Source organism: Melanostigma gelatinosum (assembly GCF_949748355.1).
Source record: "Melanostigma gelatinosum genome assembly, chromosome: 11".
Taxonomy (NCBI): domain Eukaryota; kingdom Metazoa; phylum Chordata; class Actinopteri; order Perciformes; family Zoarcidae; genus Melanostigma; species Melanostigma gelatinosum.
Genome location: NC_136644.1, coordinates 12447944 through 12468754, shown reverse-complemented (window position 1 = coordinate 12468754; position 20811 = coordinate 12447944). Strand labels below are relative to the sequence as shown.

The following is a 20811-nucleotide window of genomic DNA, read 5'->3' as shown; positions in this document are numbered from 1 at the left end:
AATCAGAGCATGTGGACGCACATGCTGCCAAGCATCTCCTGCAGCAGCTGGATGTTTAGATTGAGACGTAAGAGTTCCCAAGACGGAGGGAGGGACTGCAGAAGTATGTAAAAAAACAATCGCTCAGATCTCACTTACATAGGACAGTTAATCCAAATGCAGACGGATAATCATATCCACAATGTCTTTTACAAATGACTGGGATTTGACTGATGTTGTTTATGCAGACAAAGCCCTCTTGTGGGTTTGTATTTTTGGGTGAAGCTGTTGAAAAATTAAACTCTGTAAATATGTTCATCATTCATGTTGCCAATAAATATAATTCAATACGAATGTTGGCGAGCACTTTTCTTTTTAACAAAAGGGATATATTAACCCAATAAATCTGTCAAATCCTAGTTCAGGTTACCAGGAGAAATGAAGTGATCTCTAGGAAGGTATTAAAGTAAAGAGTCCCTTTACCATGTGTTACAGGTAAATACAATCTGGCTGCATACTCCTCTTCATCTTCTTCCTCCTCCTCCTCTTCCTCTGGCTCAGCCACGTCGACTAACGACAGTTTGCCATGTGGACCGGCTGATTGTGGATGTGAGTGGTCAATGACAGATGGACAGGAGGGGGAGGGCATTGGAGAACCTATGGAAGAACACAATCAAAAAAAAAAGGAATGATGAATTTGATTAATGAATAAAAGTAACAACAACAGCAACCAAAATCTTTAAAAAAGAGAAATGAGTGAGCAATGAAGTATGATGATGTCTGCCGATGGTGTGACTGAAACATTGTGGAATGAGACTGAAGGAGTTACAGCAACTGAAAGACCATTGCTGGGTTGGAATTGATCCTTCGCTAAGGCCCGCCCCCCGCTGCTACTCCGTTAGGCTGTCAGAGCTACATTACCATGGAGCCCACACTGTCACTAACTGCACTCCTGAAGGAACATGATCTAATTTTTGGGAAAACGACAAAGCGATATCAGTGAGAAGACAGAAATCCTCCCTGTCCCTCCTCATCCCTCTCCCATTTTAAGAACAAAGTTTGATGAAATTCCACATTGAGTCTTCTCTTCCACTGATTTGTGATCATAAAAGAACTCGGGCCAAGTTCTAGAACTGTGTGAGGTGTCAGTCTGTCTGCATCAGGCAGCGCTGGCTATATGCTGTTGCTTGTTGGAGGCCAGACTCACAAGCAGAGTGAGCAAAATCAATAGTGTATCGATGTGGTAACCTTGACATTTAGTGTCCTCAGAATGTTAAATGGCCCCGCTCTCTGTTTGCACATGTGCATATTTGTGTTTGGGAGTCTTTGTGTGTGTGCTTCGCCCAGACAGATAAACTCCATCCTTCCATTCCATACAAATGTGCTGGCCAAAAATAATTGAATTAGTTGGTGAAAAAAAGACTCACATTTCATTAACAGCACTTGCCATGGTGGCTGCCTTTACAGATACAAATGTGATATGCCTCTTTCAAAATCACTTAATCGCTCACATTTGCAAGCAAGGAGGGAGGAATTGAAATACAAAATCAATGTTAGGTTATTTGCAGGAAAATATTTGCAATCTTGTTTGGAATGCAACACAGCTCTGCTGCTTTTTCTCTAAAATCGAAACGTCTTCATACTTACATGACAGAATAGCTTGTTTCCCAATGACTCCTAAAACCACATACACGCCCGCACTATTTAACTTTGTGAAATGAAATTACTTGGATAGGTTTAGCAAAAGATCATGTACATGATTTAGTTACGTACTAAGGTAGTTACATACCAATAGTAATTCACTTAAAGTCGTTTTGACTTTTGGTTTCACACGGGACACAGACCGCAGTCTCCTGGGTGAAAGTCCTGTGTATATTTGACGCATGCATCCACCCTAACCTCCACCAGACTTTGTGGCTCTTTATATTACCTCACCTGTCGTCCTCCTTTGCTTCAGTCACAATTTCTACGGCCAATAGAGATTGCCGCCTAACAATAGACATAGATATGGGTCGTAATAAGCTGCTTGCACTGATGACCTATACTGACACTTGCTAAAAAACTAAAATAAATCAGCTGTACTATTTTCATTAAAGGAGTAACACAATGAGCAGGACATCACGCACTCCACATGTACTGCATGAGTTGAGAAGTCCACACACTAAAGCAATTTCACACACAGTCACTCTCGTCCCTTCCAGCTCTCTACTGTACTGTATACAGTAGAGACATGTGAATCCTGACATTCACTTGGTGTTTGGCAGTTTCAGGCTAGAAATACAGCGACATATACATCCAACATAACATGACACGAGTCTGTTTAATTATTTACTAGAATGGCTTTTCTTCTTCATCTTTCACGAAGATAGAAAATCAGATGGATGTGGCATTTTCTATTAAATACATAACCCCCACTATCTCCCCTACAAGTGCACCTGCATATATTTTATGGTTATTAACATTACCAAAATACAGTTTATAAGGCCTTAAAAAAACGCTTTTAATGAATTCCTCAAGCAAACAATGAATCGTGCATTCTGTTACCCAACTCATTTCAACTCAATATTTGAAATGTGTAATATTTTACTCATGCAGCATATTAATAAGCAGCAGCTTCTGTACAAGAAAATCACCATTTGCAACCCCAAACTATTAGATGTTTAAAATCATGAAAGAAAAGTATGAAGAAATATATATTTCTCATGCAACAATGAACACTTTTAGCACTAAGCACATTGTTTCCTGCTGAAGAAAATCATCTTCAGGTGACAAATAAAGTACAGTAATGCCACTAACGGGTTTCCAAAATGATGGTACAGAGCATATTTATTATATATTATATGAACAGGAAATTGTTAACAATCTCATCATTGAAAATAAAAGCAGATTACAGTTAAGTGCTTCTTTGCCTTAGAGTAAATGGATTAGTATCCGCTGTGGTCAAAACAAATCTAAAGGCTTCTGCCAGCCAGGTTCCCACTCTGAGGAGCTAGATATTTAGTCTTTCAAGGTCTCTACTAGCGCCAAGAAAAGAGAAAAAGGGATCTTAGTTTTCACATAATCATACAGCACATGAAACGATTACTGCAGTGTGTGTGTGTGTGTGTGTGTGTGTGTGTGTGTGTGTGTGTGTGTGTGTAGGTGTGTGTGTGTGTGTGTGTGTGTCAGAGAGCAGTTAATAAAACCATCATTTGCTGGCTGGTTCCTACAGAGACTGGTGGGGTTTGTTGTGACAAAGGGCTTAGATTCAGATCCAAGGCTACTCTCAGTGGTCCAAATCAGCCAACACTGCCTGAAGAACAAACAGGCATACAAAGACCATATCAATGGTGCACATATACATGCACATGGATGCATAACTTCCAACACATAGACACAACAGGATCAAAGTGTATAATAAATAATCTATGCAGAAACAACATGGTAGGAGGAGCGGTAGACTGAGAGAAATGGAAGCGTCTTTACCCTCATGAAAACATTTGCAAAATCAATTTTCTGGAAAGTTTGAAACCTGAATTGTTTATCTCCATGTTTTATTTGCTAGCAGTCTTCTTCCCTGCTTTAGTTGGTGTATTATGAGCACCTGTAGATCAGCCCAATAGTAGATATAGAAACCATTGACATTGGAATGTCCTGCATGCACTTGCCTTTGCATGTACGTACGCGTGCACGAGGACAAACTAAACGGGGAGCCACACGTAAAGCATTGCTGCACAGCGCTATTAGCAGACATAAACTCCAGGGTACCTTTAAGACGCTGATCATGAACTACAATGTCCCTGATTTATTTCCAGCCCAGGGGACTTTTGTGTCATCTCCTTCTCCCGTTGGCTAGCCAATGAATATATAAAACACCCAAAATACAAGAACAACAGCAGGAAAAGAACCAGCTTGTTAACTCTAAGCCACTTGTGAGGTGGGGATTGCTCCTATCGCGGATGGTAATCAATCTCGCCAGCTTGGGTGTATTGGAACAGTTTCGACAACATGCATCGCAGAAAAAAAATACAAACAAAATCTACTACTCAGAAAACAAACTGCACAACAATAAATGAAAGTTCCTTGTGTGTAGTACGGCGGCTATGTCAGATCACAACTGTCCAGTCGAAGCACATGCTCACTGAGCTTCATGAGAGGCCAGAGAAAAATCCACCTGCATTGTTGTGGAATTTGGAAATAATCTCTGGGTTGACATTCTCTGTTTTTTTCCTGCTCTCTCTCGATCTCCATATCAAAGACGCCCTGGTAAAACTCATTGTTACCGGGATTACACAGAGACAGACAGAGAGAGAGAGAGAGAGACAGAGACAGAGAGACAGAGAGAGCGACAGAGACAGACAGACAGACAGATTTCTTTAAGGCCTATAGAAAGGCCGTACCTCCTTTAACTTTAACTCATGGACTTCTGTGTGTAGTTGTGTGTGTTGTAGTAAATGGGTCACAGACAGATGTTGTGATGCAGCTGTCCAGTCCGCTCTGTGGGGACACGGTGTTAAACTGGCTATGATTGGCCGGGAGCTTGTTGTTCTGGCTCGAGACAATATTCTTTTAAGGCTCTGATCAATGGAGTAAAAATAACTTTGCAATGAAATACTCAGTCTGTCAAATGGCTAGGTGGCTCCTGGATCTCCCCACAGAGCCTGAGGGAACGAGGTAATGCTGCATTCACATCATGAGGGAATAATCGTCACAACAACATGGCGCTTCAGAGGCTTGGACGTGTTCTGGTGTCTGAACCGAAGCCACCGAGACTGGAATGAAATGTTTAGGAGGCTTTGTCGCTCCTGATCTGCTCTGTTTACAATCAGCACACATTAATTCAATGACACATTTTTTGTTTATAATGAAAGGCAGCAAAACACTGGAATGTATGAGTCACAAAATAATATGAGTAATAGATGATTAGAAATGAATCCTTTGAAAATTAACTTGGTGAGTCTTTCAATAAACCCGCGATATACAGTCCAATGTTTTATCATAGGAATTTGCTGCATGCAGCATTACACTATGTTCTGTATGCTCCCCTTACCCAACCCAACCCAACGCATCCCTCTCTCTACTCTACTTCAGATTGTGCCTGAGGGTGGGAGGATGCAGAAGAGAAGGTGGAGCAGAGCACGAAATGATGGGGCTAGAATGAGAGATGAAAGAGGGCTGGAGTGTCCAGTGGAGACAAAAGATCTCCCAAACAACCATTCTGACAGATGACTGAGATTTAGCTGCAGTTTACTTTAAATAACAAACAAACTAATCTCAGGTGACTGATGCCTTTCTCCAACCATACGCTGAAGTTACTACTCTGAAAGATCTTTGGTAGCAATCTATTTCTCCATAAAGGGGTTCATTTCTGGAGGTAACACTGAAAGCCCTTGTTTATTTGTATCATCATGAATTATGTCGACAAGAACAGACTCAAAGCTGCAGCCCGGACTGAAGAACAGTTGGAAACAGCAAAGCCAAAATGAGTCAATCTTTTCTCAAACCATGGAGAAAAAACAAGCAAACATATAGCGTCAAGCAGTGCAACCGGCACATTCTGTTGCATGACTTATTACTAATTGGGAATTGTCCCTTGTGTGGCTTGTTTATTTTGTAATTATCTTATCAAATGCTTGCTTTCTGTGGATGTAAAGCATTATAGTCTTGCAAACATTCAGTCTCTGTTTTTGAAGAACGTGCTGTGGGGATTTGTTTGATAGAAAGAGGCCCCCTGTGTACTTTAGCAATGGCTGGTTCATGGCATCTGAATGGAAAACTGCAGAGCTTTTTAACCCGGTCGCCTTGTCACGCAAAACGAGTCGAACCTTAGATCTCACACAGCTGTTCTGTAGAGACAGACAGTTTGTGTATCTCTATGTTTTGAACACCTGGCTCCTTCACTGCCCTCCTCATTCTTCATCCCTGCTTCACACACACACACACACACACACACACACACACACACACACACACACACACACACACACACACACACACACACACACACACACACACACACACACACACACACACACACACACACACACACACACACACACACACACACACACACACACACACACACACGTAGCTCCCTCTGTACTCTCTCACTGTGTTCTTGGCCTCTCTCTCTCTGGTCTTCTTCTCTGCTTTGTATCCATCCTGCTGTTCTTCTGTGAGCTCTCGTCCACACCGGTCACCCCCAGCTGTGCAGCACAGTAGGTGTGCTCTACTTTGCTTTGTAAAGTTTCCCTGGATGAGTCAATAACAGCTAAATTTACATTTCAATGCAAATCCTCCCAAAGTTAAAGCTACAGTGACAGTAATGTGTTTTCAAACGTTCCCTGGACAAATTAGGGACACAAAGAAGTAGAAGAAGTAATTAAAAGTTAGGATGCAATATACTACAAACACGAATACAGACACACATTTAGCAGTTGTCCTGTTCTGGAGTAAAACAGCATCTGTAGAGGACTGATTCAGTAATAATGATCAACAGCAGTGACAAAAATCCTCACAACTCACTTTTTGGAAATTATTGGAGCGAAAGAGATTTGTGAAAAGCAACTCATTACAGACTCAACCCCCGTTACACCGGATTGTAGTGGAGGTAGTGACACAAATTATGAAATTTTTATCAAACTACAAGCAAATTAAGGTGACATGTATTGAAAACTAACAATAAATCAACAGATAATCAAACATATATTGCAATAAACTCAGTCAATCAAATAATGTAACATGGTTGCATTGCAAACCTCTTGCACCTTTGGTCATTGGCTGACCACTACGACAGCATTTCTTGTTACAGACACTTATTCATTTGTGATTCATTACACTCGAGTGTCAAATCAATCACAGCTTTTAAATGAGTGACTGCTGTTACAACATCTAAATATGAAACGTTGGATTGAAAATGTAACCAACCACTGTTAGTTTAATGAAGTACACTGACATAACTGGTTTCCTTTTGTTTTAGATTGGTTGTTGGTTCCTTAGCATTTCATTTAGTTATTTGTATAAATGACAAATTTAATTCAAAGGCATTTTTTCTTCTTCAAAAAGGTGGTCGTTTTTCTTACTTGCACCTAAATGTCGGTGACATAGACACATGTGAATGTATCAACACTTTCTCACTCGCCAACTCTTGGTCGGTGCCCTTTGGTGTCTGATACCGACACACCCTGTAACGGCTCGATGAGACACACATAACACACAACAGTTTCTTTTGAAAACACCCCTTGCATGTAACAAGCGCTCTTAGGCACGCTGTCCCTGACACGGTCATCTAGAGCAGTGGTCCCCAACCCCCGGGCCGAGACCCGGTCATTTGGTACCGGGTCGCACAGAAAGAATAAATAACTTTTTTTCATTTGATTGATTATCAGAGTCGGAAAGATATTTTATTTTGAAAAATGACCGGATTCTCTCCCAATTACATGCGCCTGTCCCTCTTGACACATGTCAAGACGCTTGTCACGTGATACGTTACCGCCGAGTGGACAGAGGGATATTTGACGTGTTTCAAACATTAGCAGGGATTTTGGAAGAGACTGAGCCTGGACCTTGATTCTCCCAGCTGGTGCAAGATCACCTGTCTTTGCTTTTAAAAGAGTTCGAGCGTTACTTCCCAACCACAAAAGACCCACGAACTGCGAAGGAATGGATCCGCGACCCATTTGTGAACAAACCAGGTGAATCGAGCTCATCTGTGCCAGAGGAAGATCAGCTGTTGGAGCTTGAAAATGACGGCGGCCTTAAAAGTATGTTTGGGACAACAACTCTGCTGGTGTTTTGGATTAAAATCAAGGCTGAATATTCTGAGATCGCCACAAAAGCACTCAAAACCCTGCTTCGTGTTTATCCGACACCGTGAATGCCGGTGTTACGTCCCTACTGGTTTCTGAACCTACTGGCGCAGCAGCTGTTTTCTCTCATGTCGCCAGATTCGTCAAACATTCACAAACCTATTGCTGGAGATCTATAAACCACATCTCATATTCATTACGCGGATTACGATTGTATAAATGAGCACTACATCACTGTGAGTAAGTGGCGGATCGCGTAGCGCGACCATCTTTGGGTTTATTTTGCTGGACAGAGTTCGAATCCAGGTTGTTGCGATCTTTCAATAAATGGATTTTCTTCAATGTATTTCTTCATACGTGGCTGTGATGTAGTGCTCACTTATACAATCGTAATCCGCGTAATGAATATGAGATGTGGTTTATAGATCTCCAGCAACATTTGTAGCAACCAGTAGGTTCAGAAACCAGCAGGGACGCTACACCGGTCCGTGGAAATATTTTCGAACATGAAACCGGTCCGTGACGCAAAAAAGGTTGGGGACCCCTGATCTAGAGCATCATAGCATGATGCATAGGGCCCCTGACCAAGCAATGGTATTTGACGAGTTGGGATGGATAATACACAAACACACATAAGTTAAGTGGCCACCGAGAAGTTAGCTGTTGGTTAATGTCACTTCCCAGCACAGAGGACAAGAAGAAATAACATTTCTGTTGTTGTGATCATAGGGAGTGGAGCGGAGATTATGTCTAAGAGGCTGCAATCAGAAAACAGAATATCTCCAGATGTGACGCTTGTCTCAAACAGTTTGCTTATGTTTACATACTCAATGCCTTCTGTTGCATATTGTGCCTACAGTACATATCTGATGTAATGAGCCATATGTCTGATTGGAGCAATTTTCTCTGACTCCTTGTATTCACATTAACCAGAAATGGTTCTACAGGCGTGGACCATTGTGAAAGACATTATTGTAATGTACAGTGATTCCCAAGCAGAAATCAATCACTGCCATCGAGCAACAGACGTACCCCCTGGGGTTCTTTTCTGCAGCACGGGCTGGTGGCGAGATTGTGGAGAAGCTCAGCCAATTAAAAAAAAAATTAATACATGATGATTTGGTGAAAATGAACATTTCCACATATCCGTGTTTAGGCAGAAGACAAACATACAAATGGGATTACAAATTGGCGTGAGGCTGATCTAGGGTATATTTTTATATTTTGTCACAGTTGGCAATACATGAATAGCTGAAAATGGACACACTCCCTACCAATCTGCAACAGGCCTCCACAGTTAACATGAGCAGCTATTCTGCCACGGGTGTATCTGCTCATGGAAAAGTAAAACTATCAATCACTTTGCTTTATTAAAGAAGACTAAAGAAGACAGTCCACACAGTATCAACCATCGTCTTCCACATCACATGCAGTACATTCATGTGCCGTTTCCTGCGTGAGAACATAATACTGTGCAGGAGAGGACTCCACCAGCAGCAGCAATTGATTGGATATTCCTAATAAAAAAGCTCACCATAAGTTAGGTACAAATAGTTTTCGATATAATACACTGAAGGAGTATAACAGAGAATAGTTGCTGTTTGAGTCTGCAGTGCCTCAATCATTTAGGCTGATCTGAAGGCTGCAGTAGTTTCACATAGTATATGTGGCCTGTAGCTACTTTACAAAATCAGAGGCTTCTCTGAGTCATTATGGTTATAGATAGAATAATCTATTTGTGGGTGCTTGGTGCATGCAGGACTTCTTGTGATATGAAAAGGGAAGTCAGACTCTCTTCAGCTATCTCCAAATGCTACTAAAAACATGAACACAAAACAAACAGTCGACACAGTGCAATCAAGTTTAACATGAGTTTGTGAGGCAGAGACCAACTGTGTCATGTTAACATACATCATTAAGGACTGGGAGGATGTGTTTGTGTGTATGGAGTTAATGGTCACCATCCTGCTAAATAGGCAACGTCCAAGTGTGTGTGTGTGTGTGTGTGTGTGTGTGTGTGTGTGTGGCAGCCCATAAACAAGGTGTCAAGCCAGGCCATCACACTCATGCTAATTAAATGAGGGCTAGATGCTCCTGCTCCCTCCTCCTCCCTCTGTACAATACACCCTCAGACATACACTGCCACAGACGGACAAGGGGAAAAGAAAGCAAAAGAACAAGAAAGTCAAACTTAAGTGGCTAGAGTACTCTGCACTCTCTGTCCTTCATTATCTCTGTCTTTCTCTTTTTAAAAGAGAAAGACAGAGATAATGAAGGACGGAGAGTCACTCTCCGTCCTAAAAGTCTTTTATGAGTCTGTGAGATCATGTCGGCCTTTTGTTCTAGTGGACTATAAGCCAGTGTTAAGCCACTATGTCCCCTGGGCGCAGTTACAGTAACAACCATGATGACGGAGAGACACATGCTAAAACCATCTAGCCGCACTCCCTCAGCAATACAATCTTCACATGTGCAGAGGAGAAGCAGACTGTGAAAGAACAAAAGACAAACTTCCACCACATGAACTCAACAACTGTTCTGACACTTTTATTGTCAGTACTGATTTGATTTGAAGTGTTTTTTGATTTCCGCGCTGCTGTGATTGGCTTAACGCTGACCAATGGGGGCAAGCGTTGATGGTAACAAATCCTGTCAGAGAGGTGCAGGCCCAGAAAGGCCATGCAAAACCTGTGATTAATAGGATCTGGCAACCAAGCTAATCCATGTCGGAGTGTTTTGACTAACAGGTGTTACATTGCCAGTGTGAAAAAGAAAGGCAATATAGAGTAACCACAATGTTTCCATGACATACTCAGGTGTATAATCAACCACACACACACATGCCCTGATGAACACGTAAACATGCACACGCACACAAGGTGTGCCCTGTCCCCTGACATCAGCTTTTTTCTGCTAATGCGTCCTTAATGAATGGAATGATTTGTACGTGCGTATGTTTGTGTGTGGTATAAATTAGACCTATCCATAGGGGACACCACAAGAGAGAGCAATACATTACACTCTCTTTCAACAGCCACACTGTCTGCCTCCTCTGAGAGCGCAAAGCAGCCAGCCGACCAACTCTCCTAATCTCTCAAAGACGAAGGCAGGAAGTGGAAAATGGTGAGAACATGGTAGTTGTGCATCTCCCCGTGTACTAATTGTACATCTATTCATCTATTTGTCTTTGTCAAGTTTTCCTCTAAGAACAAATCTCTGAAGCATTTTAGAAATTTTTTTCAACAAACAAAGTTGTGACGTAGTAGTAAGGAGAACTGATACTTTCGTACCAAGCTGATGCCAAAATTGTGAAAACGTTACTGTACTTATTTTTCTACAGTACAACAAGCCTGGGCGAGGGATCCCTCCTCTGTTGCTCTCTCTGAGGTCTCTTCCTCTTTTCTCCCCGTTAAAGTTTTTTGGGGTAGTTTTTCCTGTAACAATGTGAGGGTCCTGGGACAGCGGATGTCATGTGTACAGATTGTAAAGCCCTCTGAGGCAAATTTGTGATTTTGGGCGATACAAAATAAACTGAACTGAATTGAACAGGTATCGTCACAGTTTGAGACTAACGGCATCTTAAATCCCAAAGGATGTAGTACACTCACCAGCAACTTGACCAGGGGACGCACCCTATTTTTCCCTGATAATGCTACATTGTGAACAACACATCTGTGTTCAAATTGGTAGGAGAGCTAGCTAAGGTTAGCTGTTTGCAGCTGGTGGGCAGCACAGTCCCCCTTGGCTAAATGATGAAGGTTAGAGAGAACAGTTAAAGGAGGTTGCATCGAGTCACATTATGATGCATTCAAGCTCTACAGTATAACGTTATCGTGATGAGTTTGTTTTAGATTTTTAGCATGATATCAAATTGGGAATCAAGAATCTTGCAATTTCACTGGTCTCAACTTCTATATTTCTGGGATCATGACATCCCTACATAGGAGCAATGTCCTGTTCATGTCACGGGGCATGATGAGGACTCAAGCGCAGACAGTCAGATGCAGTGAGAAAAGGGTTTTAATGAATAACGAACACAACAGGGAATCCAAGGACGAGACAAGAGACGAGGGGGGAAATCCGGCATGGCGAGGCAGGGCCGACAGACTGGGCAACCGGGAACAGGCCGAGCAAAAACAGACGGGTAGGTATGAACACAAACAATGATCTGGCAGTGGGTGACTGGGAGGCAGGGGTTTAAATAGTGGCTAGAACAGGTGAGGAGAGTTGTGCTGATGAGGGAGTGCTTGATTAGTGATCAGGGGCAGGTGAAGGGAGTTAGACTGGTGCTGAGGGAGTGGCTGAGTTAGACTGGTGCTGAGGGAGTGGCTGACAGGTAGAGTGAGGAGCTACAGAAAGAAACACACAGAACACACAAGGCAAAGCCTGATCGTGACAGTTGATTTTCTGTACAGACAATGTCAGGTGATCCCAGGTGGCATTTTGGTCAGACATAGCCAATCAAAGAAAAGGAAGCCGATGTTTACACTCTGTCTAACCTGGGAATACATTCAGGAGTTTAGGTCATTCTACAATTATCGGTACTACTTGCTATCTTAAATACCAAAAAAAGCAGAAAAAAACAAATTGAAATGAAACTGCAGTATCATTAATTTATCCAGGTATCTTGTTGAATAGAATATTCTTAAATTAATGGGAATCTTTCATTGAAAATACAAGGCACTGTTGTCGCTTCACAGCTCTGTCTCCAGGTCAGCTACAGTGGAGCTCGACAACAGCACATAATTCAACTACTCGGGATGAAGACGATAAATCTCATCTCGTGAACTGGACAATTTGGCGATTCCTTTTCGATTGCTTCTGACCACAAGCACAACTTCATACATTTGTAAGAAAGAGTTTACAGAAATGAGAGTTCTTCTGATACCAGTACCAGAGTCACACATGCCTCTGATACTCTGAAATGCTTGAGCTGGTATTGGGGAGAACACGTGTCTATGTACTGATCCAGTATAACATTATCATATAATTTATTAACTTATTTACGCGACACAGGAACAACAGCACGTGCGAATCGCTATCCGATCTGGCCCAATCAGAACTGCACATGTGCAAACTAGTTCTACACAACTGTGGTTAAACTCTCTCGTGCACTTTTTTTTTCCTGACAATGCTTCATCGTGAAAAACAAACCTGCATTGAAAGAAAGAGAAAGTTAACCTCAGCTGTTACTTAGAACTTATGAAACATTAATAAAACTACTTCTGCCAAGGTTTTATTTCAATCAAAGCCAGTATTTCAATAAAAATACAATCATTTATTTCCGAATTTATGCAAATATCCACTACAGTTGACAATAACAAACTTTCAGGATAACATTTAGAATTTTCGAAATGACCAGAAATAATTAAATAGAAATAAGTTATTTAACGCCAAATTGGACACATGTGTCTGTGCACGTCTGTGCACATCTCAACCTCTACTTGTGTCCATAGATTTCTCATCTTTTCAACACAACCTGCACCCATTAACATGTACCGTGTGAGCAGCTTACGGGCCCGAGGCAACAGATAGGACAGTTTCTGAGCACAGTCAGCCATGCTTTAGTGCATGTGTAACCCGCAACAGAAAGGAGCAGTCCTGACACACAATAGAGTTGGCTGCAAACACTGACAAACCAGGTCACACTTGCACAAGAATACACTCTTAGAGGCTTGAGTGACTTCTCTGCTTTTGCCTTAAGGCTGACAGTGACCTCCAAGCTAAGTCTCTCCCTGTGTGTGTGTGTGTGTGTGTGTGTGTGTGTGTGTGTGTGTGTGTGTGTGTGTGTGTGTGTGTGTGTGTGTGTGTGTGTGTGTGTGTGTGTGTGTGTCATGCGCTGACCTTATAGAATCTCCCCTCTGGTCCTGGTCTACCTCTCCTGTGTTACCAGTGCTACTGGCAGTGGAATACAGAAAGCTACAGTGTAAAGTGTATGCAGATGGCACTATTAACACAGTGCTGGAACAATATTGACAAAGGAGTGAACCATATGCAGTAAATGTATTGGAGCCATTAGAGCTGAGACAGCCTGTGCGCTGCAGTAAAGTGTAGAGGATTCCCTCCTCTGTTTGAGAGACACCTGCTCACTGGCCATGGATCTGAGGGAGGAAAGCGAGTGACTCATTCGCATGATGTGGACAACAACAAGGGCCATCCTGTATGCCTCTTTTAGCTCAGTACCATCTCACTACAGCTATGCACATGGGCTTAGAGAGCATGCGGTGTTTCCACACAGTAAATATTTTAAAATAACACAAGAAAAAGAAGCGGAGGAAAATGGATGGATGGACAAGAAAAAGAAATGTCCCTATATGTACGACAATTGCATCTTTCAATTTATTTTATACAAATGAAATGTGTGTAAAATTGATGCAGTCTTTGTGTAACCCAGTTGGGATCAGCTTTAAAGCTGTACTTTAAATGCCAACATGGATACTAAAAACGTTCGCTTTTTGAATGAGGTGACCATTGCTTTGCAATGTAACAATGGAGCACTAAATAATAAACAGGGAGTGTGATGACGCGAGCAATAACTCCCAACATCCATTTGCAACCTATACTGCATATCAGTAGATCAGTTTCTTGTATATTAACTGCCAAGAAGTGCAGTCAACATCAGTACATACTAACAAACAAAATAGTTTATGTAGTGCAGAATTGAGACGAATGGTTGAAATAAAAGTTTGTACATTCAACACTTTGAAACCAAGATCAAAAGTAATCAAACCGTAACAAGCACGTCTGTATTTTCTGTGCTGTGCTTGTGTCAGCAGTCTGGCCAATGGAAACACCTCTGGGAACATTTCACCATTTCCCCTGTGGCAGGACTTTCACCAAAATGTTCAAGCACATGTTCTCTTGCAATACACTGTTGTGTTTATGTTTCATCATTTAATGTTCTAAACAGACCACCTCTTAATTGTGTACATTTCTTTATGATATATGCGATGTCTGCAGATTTGTATCAGCCTTAATGGGAATTGTGGTAGTAGGTATGAAAGGAAATTAATTAAATGCAGCACTGTGTGCTCGATTAATGTTTTTCCCAATTTCTGTTGTGTGAATTCGGTCTGTTCACTGACCAAATGAAATGAAATCCATCCCTCATCTCTGTCAATGGAATAATTAATCCCTCAATGTCTGTGTATGTGTGTCCACCACTACATATTCACCAGCTTCCTTTCTCTTTGCCTTACCACACTGTGTGTGTGTGTGTGTGTGTGTGTGTGTGTCCATCCATGATATATACAGTACATTTAGTGCTTGTGTGTGTCATGTCTATAGAGCTGCTTAATTGTATGGATGTGTTCATGAGCACATACTCAAGCTTCCGTGTGTGTGTGTGTGTGTGTGTGTGTGTGTGCGCTTAGCAGAGCAGAACAGATGGTATTATGCGGATCACCATTTGCAATAATCGTCTATATTTCACTAACTCATAATTATCCTGATTGGAGCTGCATGCTGTCTGAATGACTAAGACATGTGACACATGCCAGTCAGCCTGTGGTGTTTATAATGGAGAACATGCACTGTGCTTTCAGTGCTTCTCTGTATCATCTCCCACCTTTACTAACACTGTAAATGCTATCTAAAACAAGACTGCAATCTAACAGTATGGTATGATCAGAATAAATGTGTATGCAAACCTGCATGTAACTAGTTGCCGTAAAGTCATACATATCACATGTAACAACCTATTATCATAATAGTTATAAAGCATTAATGCTGAATTATAGTCTTCAGTAGGGCTGGGCAGTTCATTGAATACTAATCGTGATCACGATTCTGGCTTATTATTGAATGAACATGATTGACTGCGATATTGACATTTAAAATGTGTGCTAAGCTCATTGAAAACTCTGCAGCATATCAAATCAAGTGCTTCCTAAACTAACAAACAGCCACCAGGGGTCCATCCAGATGTTTCGCCTCACTTTTGCCGTCATGCCGCTGCGTGCGCACCCAGCAGCAACTTTCTTGAATGGTGCAGCTGCAGTCCAGAGTAGAATAGTAATAACAGAGAGCGGGAACGAAGATGCAGGGAATTCAGGTGAGGAAGAATCGTATCTTTAGTCTTACTCTGATGCAAAGATTTGTACATTAGCAAGAATGTAAGCACTGCGGCACTCTGTTGATTTAAATGTGAAAGTGTGATACGAATCCAAAAATAATTGTGATCGATAGATTGATCAAAATAATGATGATTATCATTTTGTCTCTTTATTCGCTGTATGTACTGGGCTGCTCTAAATGAAAACTAGACTATTCTACTGATATCTGTCCCTCACTTATAACCCAGATTACACATGTGAACAGATGCATGTTTGTGATTAACCCAACGAGGGCAATAATTAGTGGATGATACCAGTCCCTAAAGTGTCAGACATGAACACTGCCCACGTTGCATCCAACTGTGTGTGTGTGTGTGCGTGCATATGTGATAATGAGGACCTGAGATAAGGGGGTCCATAGCCAGCTATATCTCTCTTCTTCTCATTTCTCCCTTCTTTACCTCCCCTCCCCCACCCCTCCCTTTACCTCACCCCCATTCTGGTTTGCCTGTACTCTCCCCCTCTTTGTCTGTTATTCTCTCCGTCTCTCTCTATAATCAGTGTACTGCAGCACGGAACTGGAGGGAACCCGAGGAACGTGATTTATTACAGTCACTCACTCACACTCTCTCGCACACACGCCGTGATTTATTGCTGTGCAGGTAGACAGTAGTTCAAGGGTAAGAGATTAGTCAAACACACGCGCTGAACACCAAATCATTATTACACGTTTAGATAGAGGACATGGTGGCTCTCACACACACATAAACCACTGCATAAACTCTAAGTACATTAAGTAAGTTCACACAGAAGAATGAGCACCAAGACATTTAGCGGCAGAAAGAAAAGGGAACTTACAACTAGAGCGATGTGGCTTTTTAAAGGCTCTGATATTATTTTGATTGTCAAGATGAAATGAAAAATGCCTTTCTAACCCTTTTAGATCACATCTCTAATTATGTAAAAAAAAAGCCTGCCCACTTTCTAGTGGTCCAAACAAATGTGAATGACTTGATTTAAATCCCCCGAAACAAACACCGCTCAAATATTCTATTGCTGTGAAACACGCCACAGTACAGAAGCTAAAGACACTCTAAGCTGCTAGTTGTTCATATTCAACCATTTCTCGAGTAAAGTAAAATAAATATATATATCAAATATTCCTCCTCCACTTGTAGGAGTATGGAAGATAATTCTCAATACATCAACAATCTGTTTTCTTTTAAATGGAATGTGCAAACAGTAAAAACAGACAACATTAAGCACATACGTACAATGAATTATTCAGAAAATCAACATCCCATTTGTAATTGGATTGTTTAGCACTCTCTGGTGGAGGTTTGGTCCTAACCAGCCACTTGGTTTGATTCATGATCAACTACCAGGTGCTTTAAGTTCAAATTATTCGAATCAGCCTGAGAAAACCCACATCGGTCAAACACATGCAGGTTGGCTGAAAAAGGCTGCTGCGTAGACCTGTGAGCCAGATACCCCGACCAGATAGATGCTCTTCCCCGGAGCTACATAATCCATCAGCTCTTCAGAGATGCATTCACAATTATGCTCCGAAGAAGAGCACTGACGTCCATACTGAGCCTTTTATAAGCCACTTCCATTGTTCCCATACAATTCTACTTGTGTCAAGATCGATTGAACAGACTGAATATTAAGTGATGCACCCTGGGGTCACACACACACACACACACACACACAGCAGCTCTGGTTGTGTGCTTGTGTAGAAGTGAATAGACACAGTGAACTCTGAATTTCTTTCTCAAAAAAGTATTCTTAAGGGTTTGATATCAGATTTGATGACATGGAGCTATAATTGTTTTCTATCATTGTTGTGTGTGTGCATGCTGCAGCCATGCACTGGTGTGAGTGTGTGTGTGTGTGCATGCTGCAGCCATGCACTGGTGTGAGAGTGTGTGTGCGTGCATGCTGCAGCCATGCACTGGTGTGAGTGTGTGTGTGTGTGCATGCTGCAGCCATGCACTGGTGTGAGTGTGTGTGTGTGTGCATGCTGCAGCCATGCACTGGTGTGAGAGTGTGTGTGCGTGCATGCTGCAGCCATGCACTGGTGTGAGTGTGTGTGTGTGTGCATGCTGCAGCCATGCACTGGTGTATGTGTGTGCTTCCCCTCCGCCAGACAAATGGGTCAGCAGTTAAAATGCCAACGCTGACCCTGCTGTCACTTCACATGGACGTCTACTGCCAGACGCGCGTGTGTATGACGTTTTTGTGTGTGTGTGTGGAGCAGTGTGTACCACAAATATACATTTATGGAAGAACAAATTTCAGTGTATTGGTATGTTAATAGAACGATAAGGCACTGCTGTCTGGTTCACCTGCTTTGGATCGATGTTCTTCAAACACAGTCACATCTCTCTGTTTGTGGCTCTTCCAGGTATTTACGTAACTGTCAAAACACAAAGGTTTCTGCTTTGCTGCCTCACTCTGTTGATGAGACGGCACTCCAAAGAAAAAACTTTTCTGCTACTCGCCTCCCCCCCGTATTTCTTTCTCTTTCGTTCTCACTCTCATAAGAAATGTCACCCCTTAACAAAGCAGCAAAGTCTCTCATCCTGCTAGTTTAACCGTTTCTTCTCCTTGTGCTTTCTGCATGTGCGCTTTGCGTAAATGAACCGTAACATTTCTTTTCGCTTCCTCCCTCTGTTTACTTTTAAGCTCCTCTGCTTCTTCCTCCCTCTAGCTATTATAACTTCTCTCTTCGTCCCTCCCACCCTTTTCATTTCATGTCAAATCTGTTTACAACAGTAAAGAGAGCGCTAGATTATCAACAGAACTACAAACATGCCTTCCTTGCTATCGCTCACCAAATGTTACCATGAAAACAAAGATCTGATTGCACCCTCACAACCCTAATTGACGGATTCAAATCCTGATCTGTAGTTCAACTTCTCTCTCCTCCTGTTTGCTCACTTTTTCTCACAGCCATCATCTCTCCTCGTCTCAGCTCTCTCCTCCCTGTGAACTGTGCTCGGCGAGGCTTGCAGCTAAACAGACATGCTCGTTCAGCTTCCATTTCAGTGAGAGAGACTATTGGTGTGTGTTTCTAGCCAGTAGTTCAGCCCTCTGTCCTACAACATCTGTATACACGAGGAACAGATATGTGTTTTGGAATAAGAGTAATCGCTGCTGTGTTGTTTTTAATACTGCACAGAAGTTGTAAGGTCAGAGTGGGCCGATTACGCAAAAGGACTTTGACATCAGAGACGGGTCCCTGTGTCCCATGTCTGATTAGCTGCAGGCTACTTAAGCACTCTGGTTAAGGCTCAGGAAACACAGTTAAATAGTGAAAGTTACCATGTTGTGTCTCATGCTTCAGCATTCAATATCCTTAACCTGAACCAAGTGCTTTGCCTGAACACCACCATACAAATGTCCAACATGATTATTGCAAGTACTACTGTAGGGAAACAAATGAAGCACAATGACAGGATGCTGATACTTCTCATACAAACATGCTGTGTTGGCTGTGAAAGGGTTTCAGATGGTTTGTATAGTAGTGTGTTAAAATGATGTAAGTGCTGGAAACGTATTTAAATATATAACTAAGCACTGTTGTTAACGATTGAAAAAAAAGAATATGTATATATATACTGTATATATATATATATACTATATATATATTCATGTTCTCATTCATTTCTAAGTCTCTCCTGGCACTGGGACTGAAACACAGCGGGTTAATACAGCTGAAGGGATGCAGTACCTGTGGGACAGTCACCTTCTTCTCATGCAGCCTCTCATTTCTGCACTCTCATCTAAAAATCGAAATATTTTATTCTATCTGATGATATTTTGTTTATTTTTTTTGTATATTTGTTTACAGCACGAGACTGCCCAGGCTGCCAGCCTTTAAAGCAAGAGTAGCACAACAATGAAGTCCAACAGTGACAGAGCTCCAATTCTGGCTTCTATTTCAGCCTTTAGTCGCTGCTCTGCCTCTGGTGGCCCCTTCCATTCTCTCTCCAATAAATGGTCTCTCTTTCTAACTTTCTTCTTCTCCTCTTTCTTGACAGCACCCATCACAAACATCATGCTATAAAGATGTATTCTTACATGGCATGTTAAACCAGGTTTATGTGAGGGAGGGAGAAGAAAAAAGATAGTGCTGACATCAGACAGACTGATGTCAGCAGACATAGACCTGATTTCTCAGCTTCCCTTCTATTAATATCTGGTTTTGTGTCTTGTGGGAATATTTCCAGAGCCATTTTTGACCCTCACAGGCCACATCGGGGAAGATTGTTCCAAAATAATCAGTATGAAGGTGAATTCAGCTGAAACCTACTCATGAGAGAGGAACAGGTGTAGCTTCATCAGGACATTCAGATTATTGTTGATGACATCACAAAGCACTCAGTTGGACATCACATGTCATTGTGGCACCAAGACTGACTGACTGACAGTAAACATGGATACTGTTGGAATCACAACGCCTTCTGTTATCTGCTAGCACTGCTTCTTTGGTCCAGTGACTGAACCTGAGAAAGTGGAAGAATTACATGTAGCATCTCTGAGCGATCACTGAGCTGAAGCTGGTTGCAATGAAAAAAGGCTTGGAGCTTCAAGAAATATGGCAGACTTGATTACTTCATTTCTGTGTTTTGAACCGTGCATGTTTCCGTGCACATTTTTAAGCATTGCATTAGCAAGGTGGATGAAATCGACAACACTTGATAAAACATCCTGAACACGTTTTTATACTCACTTTAGGTGTTTTTAGCCTTCGACAACAAATAATCAGTGCAGAAACACCTTCGGCAATAAGTTGTGACGTAGCAAACATAGGGCTGCTGGATTATGGCCAACATGATAATTATTTTGATCAATATTGAGATCATGATTATTTATCTCAGTTAGTCATTAATTTGATGGTAAATGGATAATGGTCTGTACGTGTATTTCTCTTTCTAGACTTCCGACCACTCAAAGCTCTTTAACAGAATCATTCATTGACACAC

At 41.8% G+C, this 20811-nt stretch overlaps 1 protein-coding gene across 3 annotated transcripts in view; it reads right to left on the bottom strand.

Moving 5' to 3' along the window:
• The window catches only part of tenm3 (teneurin transmembrane protein 3), a 203763-nt gene that overhangs the window by 159513 nt on the left and 23439 nt on the right, over positions 1-20811 (bottom strand). For 2 of the 3 annotated variants that reach the window (XM_079279451.1, XM_079279452.1), the window contains exon 2: positions 463-636. The exons of the other annotated variant lie outside the window; for it this stretch is intronic. In XM_079279451.1, coding sequence (XP_079135577.1) covers positions 463-628 — 166 coding nt within the window. In that variant the 5' untranslated portion in view covers positions 629-636. The remainder of the gene's footprint in view (positions 1-462; positions 637-20811) is intronic. 3 annotated transcript variants of the gene reach the window in all.